The 20,651-nt window shown below is 52.8% G+C and overlaps 1 protein-coding gene across 3 annotated transcripts in view; it reads right to left on the bottom strand.

Moving 5' to 3' along the window:
• Positions 1–20,651, bottom strand: part of KCNJ15 (potassium inwardly rectifying channel subfamily J member 15) — a 44,135-nt gene that overhangs the window by 4,049 nt on the left and 19,435 nt on the right. The window contains exons 1-2 of one of the 3 annotated variants that reach the window (XM_036017435.1): positions 9,474–9,591; positions 1,608–1,696 (exon numbers count right to left, since the gene is read on the bottom strand). In XM_036017435.1, coding sequence (XP_035873328.1) covers positions 1,608–1,680 — 73 coding nt within the window. In that variant the 5' untranslated portion in view covers positions 1,681–1,696; positions 9,474–9,591. Of the gene's footprint in view, positions 1–1,607; positions 1,701–9,473; positions 9,592–20,651 lie in introns of those variants that run through there. The other 2 variants (XM_036017434.1, XM_036017433.1) reach the window with 2 other exon arrangements.

The raw sequence follows: 20,651 nt of genomic DNA, 5'->3' as shown, positions 1-20,651 counted from the left end.
GCGTTTAGGCACGGCACGCACACCCCCTGCCTTCCTTCTGCAGAACTGCGTGGGGCCAGCAGAGGAATGCGTTTGAAAGAGTTAACGCACAAGCAAACACGGACGGGCTTCGGGGAGGGCAGACCTACCAGGAACCAGGGCCAGGCTCCCACGCTGCTTCCCAGACGGGGGCGAGCTGGGAGCGAGGCCACCCAGCAGCGTCTTATAGCACCTGCCCGGTGACCGAGATAAACGGCCCCTACATTCCTCGGAAAGATAATGGGAGTGATTAGGGGGAACTCTACCTGGTTGGCATGGGGTTTTTTTTGTTGTTGTTGTTCCACATCCCTGGCATTTAAAAATTTTTTTAAATTTCCCCTATAAAAAGGAACCGGTGTGCAGTGGTCTATGATTCATGCAATAAGCTCTGCTGCCCGAGTGGTGCTACCTCGATTAGGAGCTTGGAAAACAATCTCCTGGGCAAACCCCTTCAAGGAAAGTGAGACCGTGCCCTTCACAGGCCAGCACTTGAGGACACAGGACATCTGTTGGGCTCCTTAGTTTTCCTGTTACAGTATCAGGAGGGTGCCACTTACCGCATGTCCCCTGGAATTATCTTTTTTTTTTTCTTGGAAAGGCAAGTCACTTTTTAATTTTCATTACAAAGAAAGGCCAGAAGGTCCTCAGAATTTATTTTTCTCGTTGGAGCCTATTCCACTGAGTCTGGGATCATTTACAAGAAAAGCCCAGGGCCCTGGCTGGTTGGCTCCGTTGGTTGGAGCGCCGGCCTGTGCACCAAAAGGTGAGTCTGATTCCCAGTCAGAGGATACACCCAGGTTGCAGGTTCGATCCCTGGTCAGGGAGCATATGGGAGGCAACCGATCCATCTTTCTCTCTCACATTGATGTCTCTCTCTCTCTCTCTCTCTCACAAAAACAAATAAATAAACATATCCTTGGGTAAGGATTAAAAGATAAAAGAGAAGTACAGGGTATAATCGATAAGCATGAGTCTTATCAGACACTCAGCAGCACTTGTCAGTGGCCAAGAGGAGGGGGGCCAGGGTGACAGTTTGGAGGCCACGCCACGCTGGCACGCCCCGTGCAGAGTCAAGCTCAGGCCTCCAGCTGCCAAAGACAAGTAACTGCACGCACTTAAAAAAAAAAAACCTGCCAGGGAAAGGGCATGCCGTGCAATCCACCGAAGCAACAACAGAGGCTTAAGCGTTCGAGTGGGAGTGATGCACAGATGTCCTGCGGGTGCAAGCACCGCCCCAGGCTCCCCGGGCCACCCGCCTCTGCACAGTCGGCCCTGTTCACACGAAGCCAGTGCCGTGAGGCTCCTGTTCTAACCTCCCTGGGAGGGGCAGCGGGCCCGCTGGGGGTGCGCTGCCGTCCGGCCTCCCCCTGTGTTTCTGCACGGCTGGGGTTGGAGCTGACCACACCGCTAGTGTCTCCCCCAGGAGCCTGGTGAGCAGAGCGTGGGAAGAAGCCCCAGAGCTTCTGGGTGGGTCTTGGGCTTAGCATCTCTCCGTGGAAGAGAGCAGCTGGTGGACAGCGCTCCACGGGTGACACCTTCTCCCTCCCTGTCGACACCCTGTGCCCGCAGTTCGCCGCCTGGTCACTTACTCAGCAGGTCAGAAGCCGTCTTCTTCAAGGCAGGCAGACGGTCCCGGCTCCCCTTCAGCCACCTGGCTACCATGGGACTCTGCTGTCGCCTGCAAGAGAGAGGGACACGTGGGGGTCACAGGGGTTTACAAAGCAACTGGTCCAGTGGAACTGACCCTGAACAATTCCCCCCAGGCCCGGGGCCTTAGCATTTATTTCCAGGCCCTGGTGATCTGGCATGGTGCCAGATTAAAGGCTCAAAGAGTGTTTTAAGGACTAAACCGAAGCCCTCGCTGAGGAATCCCCACCCTCTGGAGGGAGTGAAGTCTCAAACCACGCTGGCAGGAGGGTGAACTCACCCCCATTGAGGCCCACGGTCCACCGGCCGGCAAACAGGAGGCAGGAAGGGGAAGTGCAGCGGAAGTAAACAGTGAGAATTGGAGGGGAAGAGTCTCGAATATTTTTACCGCCTGTGGAAGTGCATTATTATTCTTGAGTCACAGAGCGTTAGAGTTGAAAGGATTGTCAGAGCCGAGGCATCTGACAAGACGTTTTTCAGACTCGGTGACTGAGACCTGGGAGGTCGGAACGACCTCTGTTCGTCACAGGGACGGTGTGTGGCAGAAAGAAGGAGGCCCCGAGTCTGAGGAAGCCAGGCCAGGGCGCCCCCACCCCGGCCTCCCACGTCCAGCGTCCTCTGTGCACAGCCGGCAGGGTCTTGGGCCGCCTGCTCCCCTGAACGGCTTCTTCCCGAGCGACACACACACGCACCCCGACACACATTGTTGTCTGTCTGGCCCAAAGGGGCATGTGTCCACTTTGCTCTTCTGTTCCAATCCAGCGACAGTTGTACATCATTACGATAATTACGTTTATCAGTTCAGGAGTCCCAGTTATCACCCTACAGAGCCTCTCCTACACTCAACTCTCCCAGGGTGATCGTACGTTTGGCCAACGGCCTCTGTCTTCGCCATCGCTCCATTGGGAGACAGCATCGACCTTATTCGGTGCCTGCTTTCTCATGCACGCTTTGTCCCCTCTTACATAACAGTGCTCCGTTCCTCAGCAGACTTCTTGGATGACATGTGTTTCATTGTTGATAGACACCCTTATGCCACATAATCTTATGTTCCTGCCTTTCTCCCCCCGCGGCGAGCCTGCACTCGACCTTGGCTCCGGTTCCAACGTGTTAGGGGAACATCGGAGTCTCCCGAAGCTGAGGGTGGGGGAGTGATGCAAGGCATCCTCTGCTGTTTTCCCCTCTCCTGATCCCACGCATAAGCAAAATCCCATGCACACCCTTCGTAGTTCTCCTTAGGCCTTGTATTACTTTCTCCCGCTCGCATTCTATTGTTCCAACATGTGGGCTAGGATTGCAGTTCTTAGAATTGCAATATCATTGCTGAAGTCCTTGAAATTATTAAATGGAAAGATCAATATTACTCCCTGTTACTGCGAGCCAACAAAATGTACGTGGTGCAAATCATTTAAGGCTTATGTGGTGTAGCATTTGTTCTCTGGAGATAAAGGAAAGAAGGACGTGTTTTGGAAACAGAACTAAAGAGTAAGCATGCTGAAAAAGGTAATTAGCTGTAAGGAGAACTATACTCTTGGTGCTGGGGACAAAATGATGGGCATTGAAAAAAAAAAAAACAGAAAGCAAGTTACCATCACCGACCTCAGGAAGGAACAAAATTCTACCCAAGAAAGGGGCCCTTTTAAGAATGGCTGATCAAAGAAATCAGCTCCAGTGAGCTGGAAAACGCTGTCCTGGCAGGGAGAAACCAACCTGCACATGGCCCGAAAGCCACTGAGCAACTAGAAGAAATACAGGTGCAAGTAATAAGCATGAGCATCACCCAAAAGGGGCCAGAAGTGGTCCCAAGTGGGAATGGTCCAAAGTAGGATAGATGACGATGAATAACGACAACGGCACTGACAAAAGGATAGAATAAAGACTCAGATAAGTAATCCTAAAGCTCCAGATCAAAATAACCATCATCATCCTACAGAATGACACTGCGGGCCACGTGCCAGCTACTGTTGTAAGTGCTTTCCGTGTGTGAACTTAACCTTCACACCAACCTGGTGAGGCAAGCACCATCGTTATGCCCAGGAGGGGGGAACTAAGGCACGGACAGGTTCAGTAACTCACCCAAATTCTCAACAGCTGGCAGGTAACAGCAGAGCCCCCAGCGTGCTCCTGAGCCCCCGCTCGCCCTCACCCTGCCTCAGGCACTCACACGTGAGCGGCCTCAGAACCACCTGGAAGGCTCCGAGTTTCTCATTGAGTAAGCCTGGGGTGGAGCTCAAGAACTTGCATGTAACACAAGTTCCCAGGGGGTGCTGCAGCTCCAGGAACACACGGTGAGAATTGCCAGGCTGTGGCAGACACGTGGTCAGATGGGGTCCACAGAGTCTCCCCACCCCCCCGTTCCCCTTAGCATTCTGAAATGACACGGCCGCACACGGGCGTGGGAAACATCCACCTATGGGTTTTCAGGATGTCCCACCTGTATAGATGCACGCCAACCACCCGGGGGACCGACGCTCAGTATGAACTTTGTAAATAGTAAAGATTTCTTTTTTCCCAGGTAGTACACCACCGATACTTTCTAAAAATTAAAAGCTCTGTTGAGTCAAATTTTGGAAGTTTTCAGTTTTCCCGTTCTGGGAAAAACTTCATTCTGTGTGCTGTGGTGGGCTAACAAAGTATTTGTGATGGAAACTTGGGGAGGCAGGAGGTTCCCAAACCTGGAGCTTCTCAGGCCTCAAGCAAAGTCTTTCTCTGCACCTTCAGAGCGGGAGGTGAGGGGACGGAGGAATGAGATCGGGACCAAACCGTAACTTGGGATTTCTGGGCCAACATTACAATGTGTGAGGGCCTGGCTTTAAAGCTCTAGTGAGTCAGCTTCCTGTTTGTGAGAAAAGTTGCTTGAGGCCCTGGCTGGCGTAGCTCAGTGGATTGAGCTTGGGCTGCGAACCAAAGTGTTGCAGGTTCGATTCCCAGTCAGGGCACATGCCTGGGTTGCAGGCCATGACCCCCAGCAACTGCACATTGATGTTTCTCTCTCTCTGTCTTTTCTCCCTCTCTAAAAATAAAATAAAAAATAAAATCTTTAAAAAAAAAGTTGCTTGAAAAGCTTTCTTGGATGCCACGTATTCCTAACAAAACAATTTTTGGGGTGATTAAAAAAAATGTGTTATGAATCTAAAATACGTGGATTAAACTTCCCTTTAAGGATACACAGGTTTAAATACTAAGTCGAAACAGAAATGGTTGACAAGAGGCACTTGAGGTTCACTGAACTCAGAAGGCCTGAGAGTAACTGGAAAGAAACTCGGTGAGGCTTAGCTGGCCTCCCCGCGGACCCTGTGACTATGGCCGCACGAGCAGCAGGGACGCTAGCCGGTGGCCCGCTGCCCCTCCCCCCGCTCCTCGGACTAGTCCAGGACGCGCTTCAGTGGCTGCTCTGTCAGCTGAGGACACGGACGGTTTGCCCAGGTGGCCTCCGGAACGAGCACGCTCGCCGAAGCAGAACGAGGTGGCCGAAGCTGAGCGTCAGCAGATTCCAAAGGTGGCCCTTTGCTTCTTACCTGCCGGGGCAATGACTCTTTCCTTGGGCAGGAGTAATTCGTCCCTCGGGCCGTGGAGGGCTGGGGGTGGCTGGAAGGGGACAGCTTCTGGAGCCAGGGAATCAGTCATCGCTCCCCCAGGGAGAGAGGAAGCACCGTCTGAGAGGGTGGCACATTCCCGACCCGGTTCCTTCTGTCCCGATGACCCATGCTTTGCAGACATGAACTGGGGCCTGTGGGCACAGCTGTCATCATTGTGGGGTCGCGGCTGACGGCTTGTTGCTGCCAGTTACCGGCTGCCAGGCTCTGCGGGGTCCGTCCACAGACTCCCTCCCTGGGCTTGCTCCTGTGGGAGAGGGTGTCCTCACCCTTTTGAGTCCCATGTGGTCATGTGACCGCTCGGCCAACAGAGCGTGAGCCGCGGTGACTCACACCGCACCTGAACAGAGGCATCGGGGCGCTGTCTTGGGTGAGCTTCGGCTGGGCTGTTCCTTCTTCTGGGGGTTGGGGGAGGGGCCGCTTGGAGCTGAGCTACAGCCGAACCAAAGTGGACATGCACGTGGGTGAGAAAAAACTTTTGTTGCTGGTGTAAGCCATTGAATTCTTGGAATTGTTTGTCCCTGAGACAAAGCCTCGTAAAAGCCTGTCCGCAGACACACCCTTTCTGCATTTTTGTGTCTTAGGGTGATGATGACCTGACCTACCAGCTACTGGACTTAAAGGAAACACATAAAGCCTTCACATGCCCTTAACGTAAACTCTGAATGTTGGTCTATGACTAAATGTGGAATAGGAAAAGAAACCCAAATGAGCAAGATTCCAACAGGAAAGGAGAACATAGAAAAGACGTGGCGAGTTGAATAATGTTTCTCATTCAGTCCTTCTGAATCAATCTTTAACTTCATCTGGAGAAGACAGCTTTTCAGGGCAAGGTACAGACAGCACGACTCAACTGTGCTGGGGAGCGAGCAGCCCTCGGCTAAGGACGCGGTGGCCTCACGATCTACGATGCCAGACACACAGGGCAGTGCCGACGGTCATTCTCACGGGGTCCTCACGTCGTCGCCAGCTTTCAGTTGAGAAGGGGGTGCTTGGAAGGTGGCACCAGACACTCCCCAAGGCAGTGACAGACAGTGTTCCCTTGAACCCTTCCCTTTCCCTTTCCCTTGTGAAGAAAGTCTTTCTCCGATGTCCCCGACGCAAACACCACGCTTGGAGCGATTGGGGGATTCACACACGTTCACAAAGGTAATGGGTCACGGGAGACCACACCAGTGAATCATATCTGTCTGTGTCCCCACCAAGCACTGTCCTCACACGCACTCACGGGGGGTACCACTGCACGCGTGCTCTGCGACACAGCACGCGGCGTTCCTGCTCATTCCGTGTTGGCGTCCGCTGGGGAGATGTCGCTGCGGTGGAGGCCTGGCTGGTCCTGCGCCGGGCCTTCCAGAGGGGCCGTGTCGTAACTGAGTTCTTGCGTGGACCTACTGCTGTCGTACTCCAGGTTTGGAAACCGTGACGTAGCCCAGGGTCCAGGGTCCTCGCTTTTCACCTCGGAACCCACTCGTTCTCCCAAGTTCAGGGGGCATGTGCATTGCCTGGGGGCCGTGAAATGGGCACAGCTGGGAGCCACTGGGAGTTTCTGGTTCAGTAGGTCTAGAGGGGAGCCTGGGAATATGCATTTCTACTCAGCCCCCACGGGATGCTGATGCTGCCAGTCTGGAGACGGCCCTTCCAGAGTATGAGCCACACTCCTCACCTCCTCATGAGGTAGAGAGACTGCGTGGGAAGTGGACAAGCACACACACTGGGTTGCCTAACAGTTCAGGCTTGTTACCTGGCAACAGAGGAGGAGGAACAGAAGCCCACGGGGTTAAATACGGCGGCCGGTGGGCAGAGTTTCCAGGTAGCCAGGAGTCATGTCCCAGAGGACAGAAGGTCAGGCACACTGGCTTGGGGGAATAAATGCGGATTTCTGAGGAAAGGGAAGCAGTCGGCGGAAGACAGCTCCAAAGTTTCTACTGCGACGGTGGGCGCCACCATCCGAGAAAACACAGGAGGCCCAAGTGGGGAGCCTGGGTTCCGTGATGGGGAGAGCTAAAGCCGGGAGGACCTCAGCCGTCCTCTGGCTCGGCCTCCCCCGGGTGTGCGGCATCCACAGGTGCCCCCCAGGTAAAGAGACGTGTGGTCTGATGACTGTGCAGAGCTTTACCTACCAGACCTCTAAACACCCCGCCGTCTGCACCCACTGGAGGGTCACCCCCACGTTTGCACGCCACAGGCTCTGAGAAGCCCCACAGCACAGACACCTGCGTCGCCGTACCTGGCACTCATCGGACCTTTGAAGAGTACCTATCTGGTCTAAACGGAACTTTATATTTGGGGGAAGAGAGGATCCAAGAGAGCGATTTGGTCAAGGTCACTGAGCCCATGGCAAGGCTAACCCGTGTCACAGGCAGATACTGCTCTCGGTGGTCACGGCACACCCTGAGATGAGCCACCCCTCTCACCGGACACACAAGACAGGGCAGCGCAGGCGAGGGGGACCCCACCCCCCCGAAGTGCAGTATCAGCATCCCTGGGACTTCATGACAAATGCCAGTTCTCCCTGGCTGGCGTAGTTCAGTGGATTGAGCGCGGGCTATGAACCAAAGTGTCACAGGTTCAATTCCCACTCAGGGCACATGCCTGGGTTGCAGGCCATGACCCCCAGCAACCGCACATTGATGCTTCTCTCTCTTTCTCCCTCCCTTCCCTCTCTAAAAATAAATAAATAAAATCTTAAAACAAAAAAGAAATGCCGGTTCTCAGGCTCCACCCTCGAGCTGCTGAATAAAACCTCTTAGCGCCGCCCAAGAACCTGTGTCTTACAAAGACCCCAACTTCCCAGCGGCTGCCGTGGCTAGTCGGCCTGTGGCGGCCTGGGGGATCAGTGAGGTCTTTCTTCTGCCCCATGAGCCACTGGAAAAGCAGCAAGTCCTCCTCTTAAAACAAACTCCACATTTTTGCATCGCCTGGGAGCGTCTAATGATCCCATTTGCCTCTGCGGTCAAATATTTAGCCTTTTTGCCTATGTTTCCATTCTGTTATTATTGTTTTGAATTCCATAAGTACTAAAAAAAAAACCCCTTTCCGTGGCTAAATGCGGTCTGCATAGTTATACCCTTGACTCCTTAGTGCAGTCTTTTTTATTTTATTTTTTTTTTCATTCCATAGAACATCAACCTTTCTCCACTCGGCGAAGACAAGTTTAAACAGATCCTGGGTTCCACGGGAGACGCATTTTCCGTTTTCCATGGCAAAGAATCTGAGCCCAGGAATAAGTCAGAGGTATCATTTGCTGAATATTTTTGTAAGGACAGTTTAATTTCAGGCCCTTTATTTGCGAGTGAGTTGGCTAACCCAAATAAAACATTATACATCTGTCTGTTGTTACGAGTGACCAGCTTCAGCTGAACATTATTACTTAATAACAGCTAACTTTCCTATAGAGCAAGAATGTGTAGCAGCTGACGAGCACATGGAAATTTCCTTTGGTTTACCACCCTTGGCCTCTCCATGCTCCGACATGTGAAGGCCTGGGTAATAAGCATGTTCCCCCTCTAATCACAGCGTGGCTTGGACATGCATTGTTGTGAGATGACTGGCAAAACAGGAAAATTTATGTCTGAGGGGGGAGGAAAAACACAAGACGAACCGGATTGCGTTAGCCTCCCGAGTGCCCTTCCCCCAGCGCTCCCTCCAGCCAGGAGAGAGCTCTCTAACCAGCTCCTGAGATCTCGTCTGGATCAGTTCCCTGGCCTCCCGGAGACAATCGCTGGCCCCGGCTGGCCCGTCTAGATAAGGAGGAGGAAGCGCAGAGCGGTGGGGCTTTGGGGGTGCCACCTGGGAGAAGTCAGAAGGGGAGGCAGGCATCTGTGGTTGCAGACCGGCCTCCTAGACACACAAGGGTTTTACTTAGTGGATCCGACTTCACGAAACTCCAAACTGGCCTCAGCTGGCGCGTTCAGAAAGGACGGCAGAAACGGGAAGTCAGCAAGTGTGTTGTTTTTCTCCCCCCACCCCCACCCCCCGTCATCGCTGCCCTGACAAGTCGCTTGAGACAGACCTCTGACATTGCACCAGGCATTGTTCTATGATTTGCAGCGTCTCATACTGATTTTCCCCCCGAAACAAACCTCTCCCTCACAGAGACCGCAGAGGCACCACCTCTCACCACTCGCATTTTCTCTGTCTCGCACTTACACTGTCATTTATGAGAAGGAAGACACAGACATATAGACAGCAGCGCACGGTGGACATACATACCGACTTCAGGCTGGCTGGCTTTCCTGGCTTCGTTCTGCCTATTTTTCTTCGGTTTAAAATGCATTTGGAACTGTTGGCTCCTACTGGCCGATGATTAATGGGCTTTGGTGTGATTCACCTGGATGTGAGGGTGGAATTCTCCTTAGTGTTTCCTATGCTCTTTATTATCGTAATTGGACTCTCGTCCCAGGAAAAAAAAAGGAACTTGGGACTTTCGCTGGATTTGGAACCAAGTTATTGCACGACGGGACGAGTGTCAACAAGTTTTGAAACTCGGCTTGACTGTCAGTCTCGACTTGGACCACGTGGCTCTGATACAGAAACTGGATATCACGGGGTCCCAGGCGAGCGCAGTGAATACCAGAATTCTTGGACTGCGGTCAATTTGCTCTTAGGACTGGCGGGATTTCGGAGTCGCCTGCTTGTCCCGACGCTGAAAACGTAGACGCTTGTGATTGTGGGGTGATAATAAGAAATGTTCGAACTTCAAAATGCTTCCCTTCACGTCCAACCAAAGCCCGAGAGAGCTTTGGGAGCACTAACGTTCATCGGTAAACAGTGTAAGAAAACATGTTCTAACCATCTGCAGTTAATTAGCGAGAGGACTATTTCCCAATTTTGGTGTTTTTCGGGTTGCTAGGTAAACTACGAGATGCCCAGGGAAGGCTAGCTTTCGGATGGACAACAACTAATACTTAATACCAGTATGTCCCTCGCAGTAGTTGATATAAACTAACACTAGAAATTAAACTCATCTATAGATATAAAGAAGTACTATATTTTTTATTTACAAAATCTGCCATCCCTAGAGAAGAGCAAATTTATGCTCAAGAGTAGCTCAGAAGGTCAAAAAAACTGAGTGACCAAGTTGGACGTGCAGACAATATTCTTAGACCAGCAACCCGGATTTTCTCGGTGCTAGGAACCCCGACAGCAAATGCAGCCATTGCGGGGTGAGAGGGCAGCCTTCTCACGCACCCCGGTGTCGGGAAGCCTAGTAAGCTGGTCTTGTTTTAGTATTTGAGCTCGGGGCGTCTTAACCATTCTTGTGCCGTGGTTCCTTGTGGCAGACTGCTAAGGTGTCTGCCTGCCTGCCTTTTCAGACACTGTTTAAATAGGTAAAAATAAAACAACTGTGATTACAAAAGACACCAGTCATTTGAAAACGCACTCTTGAAAACATTCCTGAAAACCAGAATTGTGTTTTCCCCCGAGCATTCGTTGGTTAAGACCTAGCGGTCTGACGGCACGGTGAGCAGACACGGTCAAGGTCTCCGAAGCAGCTGGCATGTGGAAGCCCTGTGACCTCTACAAGGACGGAGTCACAGCGGGGGCCGCTGCGATGGCACTGCGTCGCACACTGTAGGGACCCACGCAGAAAGTTTACGCAGAGGTGGTTGGAGGAAACTCTGTTGTTTGCCGTGCAAGGTCACAGATCCTCCTGAAAAGCCAGCCCGACCTCTCCAGGCCCCGCGGATCTGGGTGTGAACCCTGCTGTGAAGGGAGCCTCCACACGCCATCCCCCGATGATGTCACAGAGGTCAGCTAAGCTGGGGAACCCTCATGCTGGACTCCCCACAGACACCCTCCTGACATTTGTAACGATCAGCCTTCCAGCTACCGTTTCCTGTGTGGCAGCAGCAGGCACGCGTCCCAGTGGGGAGCACAGTTAACTCCCCGTCTGTCCCCCGGGACATCGCCACGTGCACTGGAGCGCGCAGGGGCCATCACGCGGGGGCTTGCGGAGCTGCCCTGGGGAGATGTCACAATGGCCTGCTCGGAAATCATGGTGCAGTGTCTCCTGATGTGGAAGCAAAGGAGGAAACGACAGCTCAGACAGACACACGGAACCCCCTGTCTTTACAGCCTTACGTGCACATGTCTCAGAACCGGGAAGCCAGAATTTCACTGCCACCTTACTGCTCGGTCACGTGCAACTTTCAGTCGCCAAGGCTTCGTCACAGCCGTGACCAGGACACAGAACACTCGCCCATCTAGAGAGTGTCGGCGGACAACGCTCCCCTCCACCCACCATCCGGTGGCTCCCTCGGCAGGCAGGGTAGATCCCGAACACCTTTGCGAGGCAAGAGGCTCTCTCGAGCCCTGGCTCCTGCTCCCCTCCTGCCTGTTCACTTCGGGACTCAGCCTGCGTGGGGACTGGCCTTTTTCCGAACTGCCCCCTGCTTCCCCCAAGCGTCCCCTCTCCCCTTCTCCATTAACCTCAGCTGTCCTGCAGAAGTCAGGGGGAACGGGACCTCCTCTGTCCACCAAGAATCAACACCTCTTCAGAGGCAGCGTAGAGTCAAGGTTGAGAGTCCTGCTTCCATTCATAGCCATGAGGCTTCAAACAACTTAACCCCTCAGACTCGGTTTCCCCATTCGCAGAATAGCGATGATAATAATTCCTGTGCATGGCAGGTTCGTGCGAGGTTAAAATATATAAAGCGCCATAAAACTCTGCCTGCTCACACTCATTCTTATACGAGTTAGCTATCATCATTGTTTACAATAAACAACAACACACAACACAGAACTTACAAGAGGAAATTACATTCCCCACAGATGAGAGCAGAGGGGTCGCAAGGTGATTTAGAAACGTCCTTGTTCCCCCAAATGGCAATGTTTATAAATATACAATTCAAGAAAATGCATACATTGAAAAACAACTTGAAGACATTTTAACAACACTTATCCATACCTTTGTACATCAAGAGTTTGCTGAGCACCTGCTATGTGCTCAGACCGTGCAGGGCGCTGGAGCCCCGTGGCAAACAAGGCTGATGGGGCCCTCGCTTTTAGGTAGCTCGCAGTAGGGCAGGGGAGGGTGCGGTGAGGTAAACCATTAGATGAGTGACTTAAAGATGGTTGTGGAGAGAATTAGGGAGGGTGTCAAGGACGGACAAGAGGACCGAGTGTGGGGAGCATGCCAGGCCCTCGTCTGCAGGTCAAGGTGGCTTCCCCAGCAGGTGGCATTAGGGTGCACATGTACAGACTGACGTGGCTGGTTAGGAGGCCAGCGAGGAGAGAGAAAGATGCGTGTTCCGGGGAGAGGGACCCCTAGCATTTGCAAAGGTGTGGAGCTTAGGGGGTACTGGATATTGAGGAGGGGGGAGTGGTGGGGGTCAGGCAGGAGCACAGGGCACAGGCCCGCCCCGCAGAGCTCTGTGGGCTCCATGAGGACAGTGTCCCCGCATCCTAGGAAAACAGGCACCTCGGGCTTTGATCCCAGGAGAGACGGAGTCAGACTTGCTTGTCAAGGTCATTGTCTTTGGCCCAGCGGGAGAAGGGGTCAGAAAGCAGCAAGCCCAGACGCTGGAAGCCTGGCTGGCCACTGCTCCAGGCATCCAAGCCTGCAGGGCTGCAGCAGGACAAGGGGCGTACGGGCGGACTGCACTGCGTTCCCCATCCCAGCCGGAGTCGCGGGGCACCTCTGGCAGGTGGGTGCAGCAGCGAGGGTGGACAGGCAAAGTCTCAACGATGACCCCTGACATCCCTGCCTGGAAATGAGGTGCCTGGGGTGGGCCGTTGTTTACTGGTTTAGAGGACGCTGGCTCTTCCTCTGTAGTGTCAACATCACCCCTGTGTTATCAGACAGCCCCCTGCTTGGGTGTCTGGATAGTCTGTCGGTTTGGACCTCACTCAATACTTGATGTCAATGCAGAAGAGCCCAGCCTGGGGGGTCAGGTGTGAGGGGTGGCCCGGGACACCTGAGCAAAGACGGGCCCTGGGTCTGACGTGTCTGACATTTGGGACGGGGCTGGCCAGGAGGACTGCCTGTCCTGTTGGCCCGCAGATGGGATCTGAGGCATGTAAGCAGACACCGGGTAGGGGCAGCCCCTGGAGGGCTTGCAAAGGAGACCAAGAAGGAGCCGCAGGCCCAAGAAACAGCACTTGTCACCAGCCAGAGGTTCTGACAACCACGCCGGCGTTCCGTGCGCACAGGCACGCAGAGGACAACAGCTTCCCGCATGGTGTCTGACGGAGTCCCTTGGCGTAGCTCTTTCCGGTGGTAACTTGGCCAGCTCTGCCCAAAGTTCAAAACGATTTATACTCTTTGACCCAGTAAGTGTAGGTCTGAGAATGAATAAGAAACGTGTGTCAGGACTGTGTGTAAGCCTGTTCTCTGCATTAGTTATAACATTAAAACATTCAGAGTAACCCCATCACCAAAAACATAGCAAGGATTTTAAGTTCACAAAACATCTATAATCCGAAATATTATATGGTCTTTAAAAATCATGGTGAAGCTAAACATGTGAAGTTAAATAGAAAGTTATCCGATAAGGCTGAATATTCAGTCCCATACTCTGACTTTTCTCTCTAGGCAGGGATGAAATGAAATAAATGCCTCTAAAATGTGAGCAGCAGTTATCTCGTCGAAGAAAAACAAAATCAGGAAGGTTTTCCAATCAGATTTTCCATTTTTATGCAGTTAATCTGAAAATTCAACTTCCCTAGCCCGGACCAGCCCCACACATCCCAGATTTCACTGGAAACGAGAAGCACTCACTCTGCCCCACCAGCAACTTCCCACGTGCCGCCCCGGCTGGCCAGACCGTAGGGAAGAAGTCACCCTCCGGGACGTTTCAGCGGCTGCACATCCGAGCGCCGAGGGGTCCGAGCGTGTGCAGGGTGGTTCTTCTGGGTCAGCACGGGCTCCGTCTCATCGCCTGAGTCGGATGAGCTTGCGCTGCACCCAGGAGGAGCGCTGGGAAAGCAGGTTTCCTGCCCGGCGCTGCGCTCAGACACGCCCCTGCACCCCTGCACCCCGCAGCCCTTCTTGCCGCCCGGTGCCCCCCATGCTCCCACTCACCCCCCGAAGGCCCCATTTTGGTGTCGCCTCCTCCAGCTTCCAGGAAGACTGCCTCTCACCGCCCCCCCTTTCCGCCCGTGGCGCATCGTCCACACCTCCCAGGGACACTCCAGGTGTAGCCGTGATGAGGGTCTGTTTCGAAACTTCCCTTTCTCTCGAAACAAGGCTCTGTGGTCGGGCGCCCATTTCCTCTTTCCACACCGATGCCAGCACGGGCCCGAGACACGGTAGAGACCTGATGTTTGAGGGAGAAACGGGGTGCGTGGAGATGCCGTTCCAGCCAACACAGGGCCGCCCCGGTTTAATAGCTGGTGAAGCTCGTTGGACGATCATGGGCTGTGATGTTCCGGGTCTGAGAGGACGCCAGTTCAAAACTAGGCATGCAGGGGGGGGGGGGGGGGGACGGGGGGGATGGGGAGGGGTCCATATACGTCACTGACGTGAATGACTGACTGAGAAATAAAGATTTAGACTTCCTGTTTGGATTCACAGCATGACGAATATCCTCCAAAATTCTACCTCGAAGAGGAAATGGGCTTTACATTTCTCAAACTGACCAAACTGATCCAGCGCTCAGGGTATCATATACTCCACGTAGCCCAGCAAGCTGCTTTCTAAGTGTGTTTCGTGTTCCATGAGGCCTTCGGCTCCCTGTTTGCTTCCCCAGGCCGGGCACCTCTGCCGTGCTGGACCACAGTAACCCTAGAGGGCACAGCAAGAAAGTAATAGCAATAGAACCGTTCAAGTGCAGCTTCAACTGCAGCCTTTTCAATGTTTACATATTGTGCATATTTAAAAATGTACATGGGCCCTGGCTGGCGTAGCTCAGTGGATTGAGCGCGGGCTGGGAACCAAAGTGTCCCAGGTTCGATACCCAGCCAGGGTACATGCCTGGGTTGCAGGCCATAACCCCCAGCAACCGCACATTGATGTTTCTATCTCCCTCCCTTCCCTCTCTAAAAATAAATAAATAAATAAATCTTTTAAAAAAATGTACATAAGTGCAGCTCAAAAAATGTTTGTTGTACGTGTCTATCTCAACATGTGTGTGTGCAGGTGGGTGTTTGCCTAAGGGGGCTGTAGAAGTTTGAATCCGTTCCTTTAGGCCCACGCTTAGTCACGGCATCCATGGGGATCCTATTGAAATGCAAATTCTGATTCAGAGGGTCTGGGCTGAGTTCTGAGAACCTGGACCTCGAACAGGCTCCCAGGCGATGTGGAGCTGAGGCGGGGGAGCGGGCCACACTGCGAGTCATGATCAGCCTTCTGCAACCCTGGGTCCCCGTCTGGACTGCAGCACAGAACACGGACAGTCTCCGGGGTGGGTCTCATCTCTCCCACCATAGAACAGCCGTAGCCAGCTCCACTCAAGACTCCGGGAAAGGAGGGGACCCATTCCCAGGAAAAGAAGCCATGGTGGTCAGGAAGGCTGCTTTCTCCCCCAGAACTCGGTGGGGAAAAGGCCTCTGAGAAGATGGTGGGGCATATGGCTTTAACGATGGGAGGAAGGTCAAGGTCCCTAGCGGACTTCATTACTGTTTTTTAAAGCGCTGTGCATAAGCCACCTCCCCGGGTTACAGGCAGCCCTGCAGTCGGCAGTTCTTCTCCAGTGTTGAGCTTATATTCGGAAACTTCCTTTACGAGGAGCATAGCTGGCAACCGAGGTCTTTGCTACTCCTGATTGCCAAAGAGCCTGTGGTGCTGACATTCAGTGGAAGGGGGCAAGGCGGGAGTGTCTCACTAATACGAGCTGCCTCCATACTCCCTCACCCTGCTGGGACACAGGTGCTGGCAGTCAGTGGGTCACCAATGCTCCTTGGCCAAAGGAAGAGGAGAAAACGGAATACGCACACACAGTACTCAATGAGTATTTGTGAGAGCGTGCGCACACACATGTACATTATTGATGGATTCTTGATGAATAAAACGATTCTCCTAATTCGCAAGCTCACCCAGCAAGTCATGTTTGTACATCCTGGGACAACTTTCCAAAGATGACTTGGGTCGAATTTGAACCATATGCTTTGGCCTAATGTCTGAGTCAGTTTGTGCTACACACTAGTGGCTGCGAATACATCTTCAAATATCTACCTCTTCCAGGTTAGGTAACTGGCGTCAATGAATAGGGATATATGATTGAACCAGAAAGATTCTTCCCCTGAATCTAGGTCCACAGTCTACACACACATCATGCAGCCCCGCAGGACTCCACCTCTAGCCAAGTTGACATCTAAGCGAGATCACAAGTTCACGTTGAACAAACAACGGAGAGGGTGGAAGAGGAAATTCCAAGGGGCCCTGAATTGGCCACTTGAGGTGAGTTGGCCCCTGAATGAAACCTAGTTGGCCTATTCTTTATTTTTTAAAAATTTTTAAAGATTTTATTTATTTATTTTTAGAGAGGGAAGGGAAGGAGAAAGAGAGAGAGAGAGAAACATCAATGTGCAGTTGCTGGGGGCCGTGGCCTGCAACCCAGGCATGTGCCCTGGCTGGGAATTGAACCTGCGATGCTTTGGTTCGTAGCCCGCACTCAATCCACTGAGCTACGCCAGCCAGGGTTTTGGCCTATTCTTAATGTTCTATCTTGGATTTATCTTCATATCTATTTTTAGCCAAGAGCCCTGATTTTGTGGGGGGGGGGTGACATTGGGAAGGACACCCTGGTCCAGAGACCTCGGTAGTGTCCTCTTGTTTGTTCTATGTGTCACTTCCTGTCTCCTCTTGATCTTTAGTAAAGAAACTCATGAAATGACAAAGCCAAAACACCTGTTTGGGTTGTGGGAAGAGACAAGGAGTTCAGCTAAGAAGAGAATGCCTTGCACCACAAGCCAAGCTTTGGGGAACAGAACCAACAAGTGCAGAGAAGAATTTTGGGGAGGCAAGAAATGCCAGTGCGCCTCCACTCCCCCAGTGGTCGTGTGGTGGCTCCTCAGCCCACGGCATTCCACCGGAGTCGCTGACAGCTCAGCCGGTGGGCACGTTTTAGTTCTCCTCTCATTGGACCCTTCATAGCATTTCAGACTGTTGCTACGGTCTTCTCCAAAGTCTCCCTCCTCTTCCAGCTCCTCCTCATCGCCTTTTTAGACACCTCCTCTTCTTCCGGTCCTCTTGATGGTATTGTTTCCAAGTCCCCACACCCCGACGTGGTTTCTTCTCACTGAACACACACTCCTGTACCTTCCCGCACAGCCTCGGAGAACCTTCGGAAAGCCCAGGCCTTGGGTCTCCCCCCGCCAGGCCTCTCTCGTCCCTGCCAAACCAACAGTCAAGGAATGGCTTAGGGTCTCCCCTGGGACAGCCCACAGCCTCGATTCATTATCCGCTGCCCAACCCACCTCCCCTCCTCTGTAGGCCATCAGGCACTTAAAGATACTTTTAAAGATACTTAACCATCCTTTCTTCAGTGACCACGACAGCCCCGTCAGCAGGTCCGTCTCTCAAGTCACCCTCCCTCCGAGGCACTCCCCACCACACGGCCTTAGTGCTCCCCCCAAACCATTCCTCAGCTGCCCAGCCCAGCGGCCGCACTCTCTACAGGCCAAAGAGAGCCTCAGCTTCCGACCTTACAAACATGGCACATGAGACCCTTCAGGAGCTCGTCCCACCTGCCTTTTGACCTTGGCACCTGCCACCCGCGGCCCCACACACAGCCTACTACCTGCCGAATGGTTCGCAATGACTCAGATGGACCAGTGCTCCAGGGACTGACTCAGTGTCTTTCCACGTGCCCAGCCATCTGCTGCAGAGCCCTTCCCCTCTCTCCACCTGCCCCTGCTGTCTGTCTGTTGAGACACTGCCCATTCCAGTGGGTGCTCCTCGCCCTGTTCCTATGGGTTAGGTGTTCCCCCTGTCTGCCTCCCTGGGCTTCTGTTCCCCAGAGCACTTGTCTCCATGTAGGGGGATTTCTCGTTTACTTGTCCAGCTCGGATTGCAATAGTAGTTGTTGGATTCACAACCACCATTCGTTGGGAACGGACACCTAACCAACACTATGTTAGCAGTTCATATACTCAACACCCCACGTCCAAGGGACTGGCAAACCCTGGTGACAATAAATAAATGGAGACTCAGGTAAGTTGGCCTAAGGCTATATAACCAGTCAGTGGTGGTGACAATATTTAAATCCTGGTCTATCGGACTCAAAAGCCAGCTCTTTATCCATCAGGCCCCAGTGCCTCTCATTAGAATGGGAACTGGCATATTTTCTCTTGTACATGCCAATGGCTAGGTTCTAGCAGGGGTTTCATGCTTGTGAGTGAATGAATGAGTGAGTGAGTGAAGGAAAGCAGAGGGAGCTTGGGATCTTCCTGTTCTGGAAAGCAGCCCTGGGTCTCTAAAAGAATGCACCTGCATACGAAGTGTATCGATGAGCTATCAGAGCCCCACCACACACGTGACTCTTCACTGATGCGGACACGGGCGGCATCGTGCCCGAGAGCCAGGGTTCCTGGCAGCGAGACAGGACTGCGCCACCCGTTTGCAGCCCTCGCCCTGAACCTGCCCCGTCCCCGTGTTATTTATTTCTACGCGTGGTTCCTGGGTAGCCAAGCTGGATGCTGAAGTCGGCCTCTTGCCCTTCCCATTGTGACCACAGGTACACCATCTTTGGGGTTATCTCCTAGATCATTCTTGCTCCCATTCCCTGCTCCTCTGCCCTTTGGTGGCTACCGCTGACCGCATCCCTGGTTTGCTCTTGACCCCTCTCAATCTGACTTCCTTTAAAAGCCAATCTCTCTACATGCAGATATAACCTTTCAACAATGAGAACTTGTCTACATCCATTCCTTGCATCCTTCCTCAAACTATTCTTTATTTTTTGCATGATGCTGTCTAAGCCGTTTGCCCTGTGTCCCCGTCTTCCAAGCTCTGGCCCCTGGCTAGCACTCCGGTCCCGTCCCTGGAGGTTCCCCACTCCATCGTCCATGCTTCAGCGATGGGGGGCTGCTTCCAGGTCTGCACGCACTGCGTGCAGGTCCCCACCCTGCTACTCGCCTTTCCTCCCAACATCTCCCCTGCCTGGAGAGCCCACCCTGGTCCCGGAGTCCTCGGTGCCGCTGTGGTTCTTCCCACGGCCGACTCATCGCACAGCAGGTTCTTGTAAGACCCCAGCTCTCCCTTACTACTGAAGTATAACATCGCTACACTGAGCACGGCGTCATGACTTTCGGTGAGCGCTTCGGTTTCCCGTCCACAAGGCAAGTCCCTTGAGGGCAGGGGCAAGTCCCTTGAGGGCAAGTCCCTGTTCATTTCTGTACCCACAACAACATAACCCCTGGCACGCACTCCGTAGCGTGTGCTCAGAAGAGGCTTAATGACTCATACTCTTTACTCTATGAATGAGTCAACCAATGAATCAAAAGTGGATTAAGAATCCATCCATTAATTAAAAGCCGTGAGTGGTTTTAACACATCGTTACAGGTGACACTTTCAAAATTGCTTCTTTGAGGTGATTTACATGTGTGCATTGTTCCGCCTCTGTGGGAAATGAGTCTTCATGGTATGGACACCCTCCGGGCTAAGGAGCGCTCCCTCTCACTGGCTCGGATGCAGACACTCCGGGAAGCTGGACTGGCCCCCTCATCTCACTTGGTCACTGACTCTTCCGCTGTGGCTCACTCGTGTCCGCAAAGAACATGCGGATGTTCAGATACGGCTTTGCTTCCTAAGGATGGTTTCCTTCGTATGGAATGATTGATCATACCTGTAGTTACTGGGAAGATTAAAGGCTCCCACTGGAGAAGCACAATTATTTTCACATGGACGCTGGCTCATCGGTCCTATGTGTCTTCATTCATTTGGGCGCCATTTCAGCAGCTGTCTTGGCAACATCTGTAAGACGCTCACGGGCTTAACTTGAAGATCACGGCACGGTGCGGAGGGACAGAGGGAAGCCGGTGGCTCCGCTGGGTGGGCAGATGTTTCTCCTAATCCTCTGCCCCCCATTGTTCTTCCCATCAGACATCCCACCACCCCACTTGATGTCTAGCACTTGTTTGTTAAAACCAAAGGGGCTAAGTTGATTTTGAGCAGACCCGTTACCACCTTTCAATCATGAGACACTGGGCCTCGTTTCTCATAGGCTATTCTTATTACCATTTTAAAAATGTGGAATGATGATGGGGAGATTATGAAACTCACACAGAACTTGGAACTGCAAAGGATGGTGTGGGTCTTGGACCTCCGGTGAGATGCCCTCTGCTCTGGCCAGACACTGACCTAGGGCTCTATGTCCCCGGAGGGCCGCTCCCCCCCAATGACGGCGAATCTCCAACACGCCATCCATTCACTCACTCAGTCACTTGTCCAGCAAACATTTAATACTATCGTAAGAAAGACGTGGTCTTTGAAATACACAAAGGTGAGT

Source organism: Phyllostomus discolor, chromosome 2 (genome assembly GCF_004126475.2).
Source record: "Phyllostomus discolor isolate MPI-MPIP mPhyDis1 chromosome 2, mPhyDis1.pri.v3, whole genome shotgun sequence".
Taxonomy (NCBI): Eukaryota; Metazoa; Chordata; class Mammalia; order Chiroptera; family Phyllostomidae; genus Phyllostomus; species Phyllostomus discolor.
This window is presented reverse-complemented; position numbering and strand designations above follow the sequence as displayed.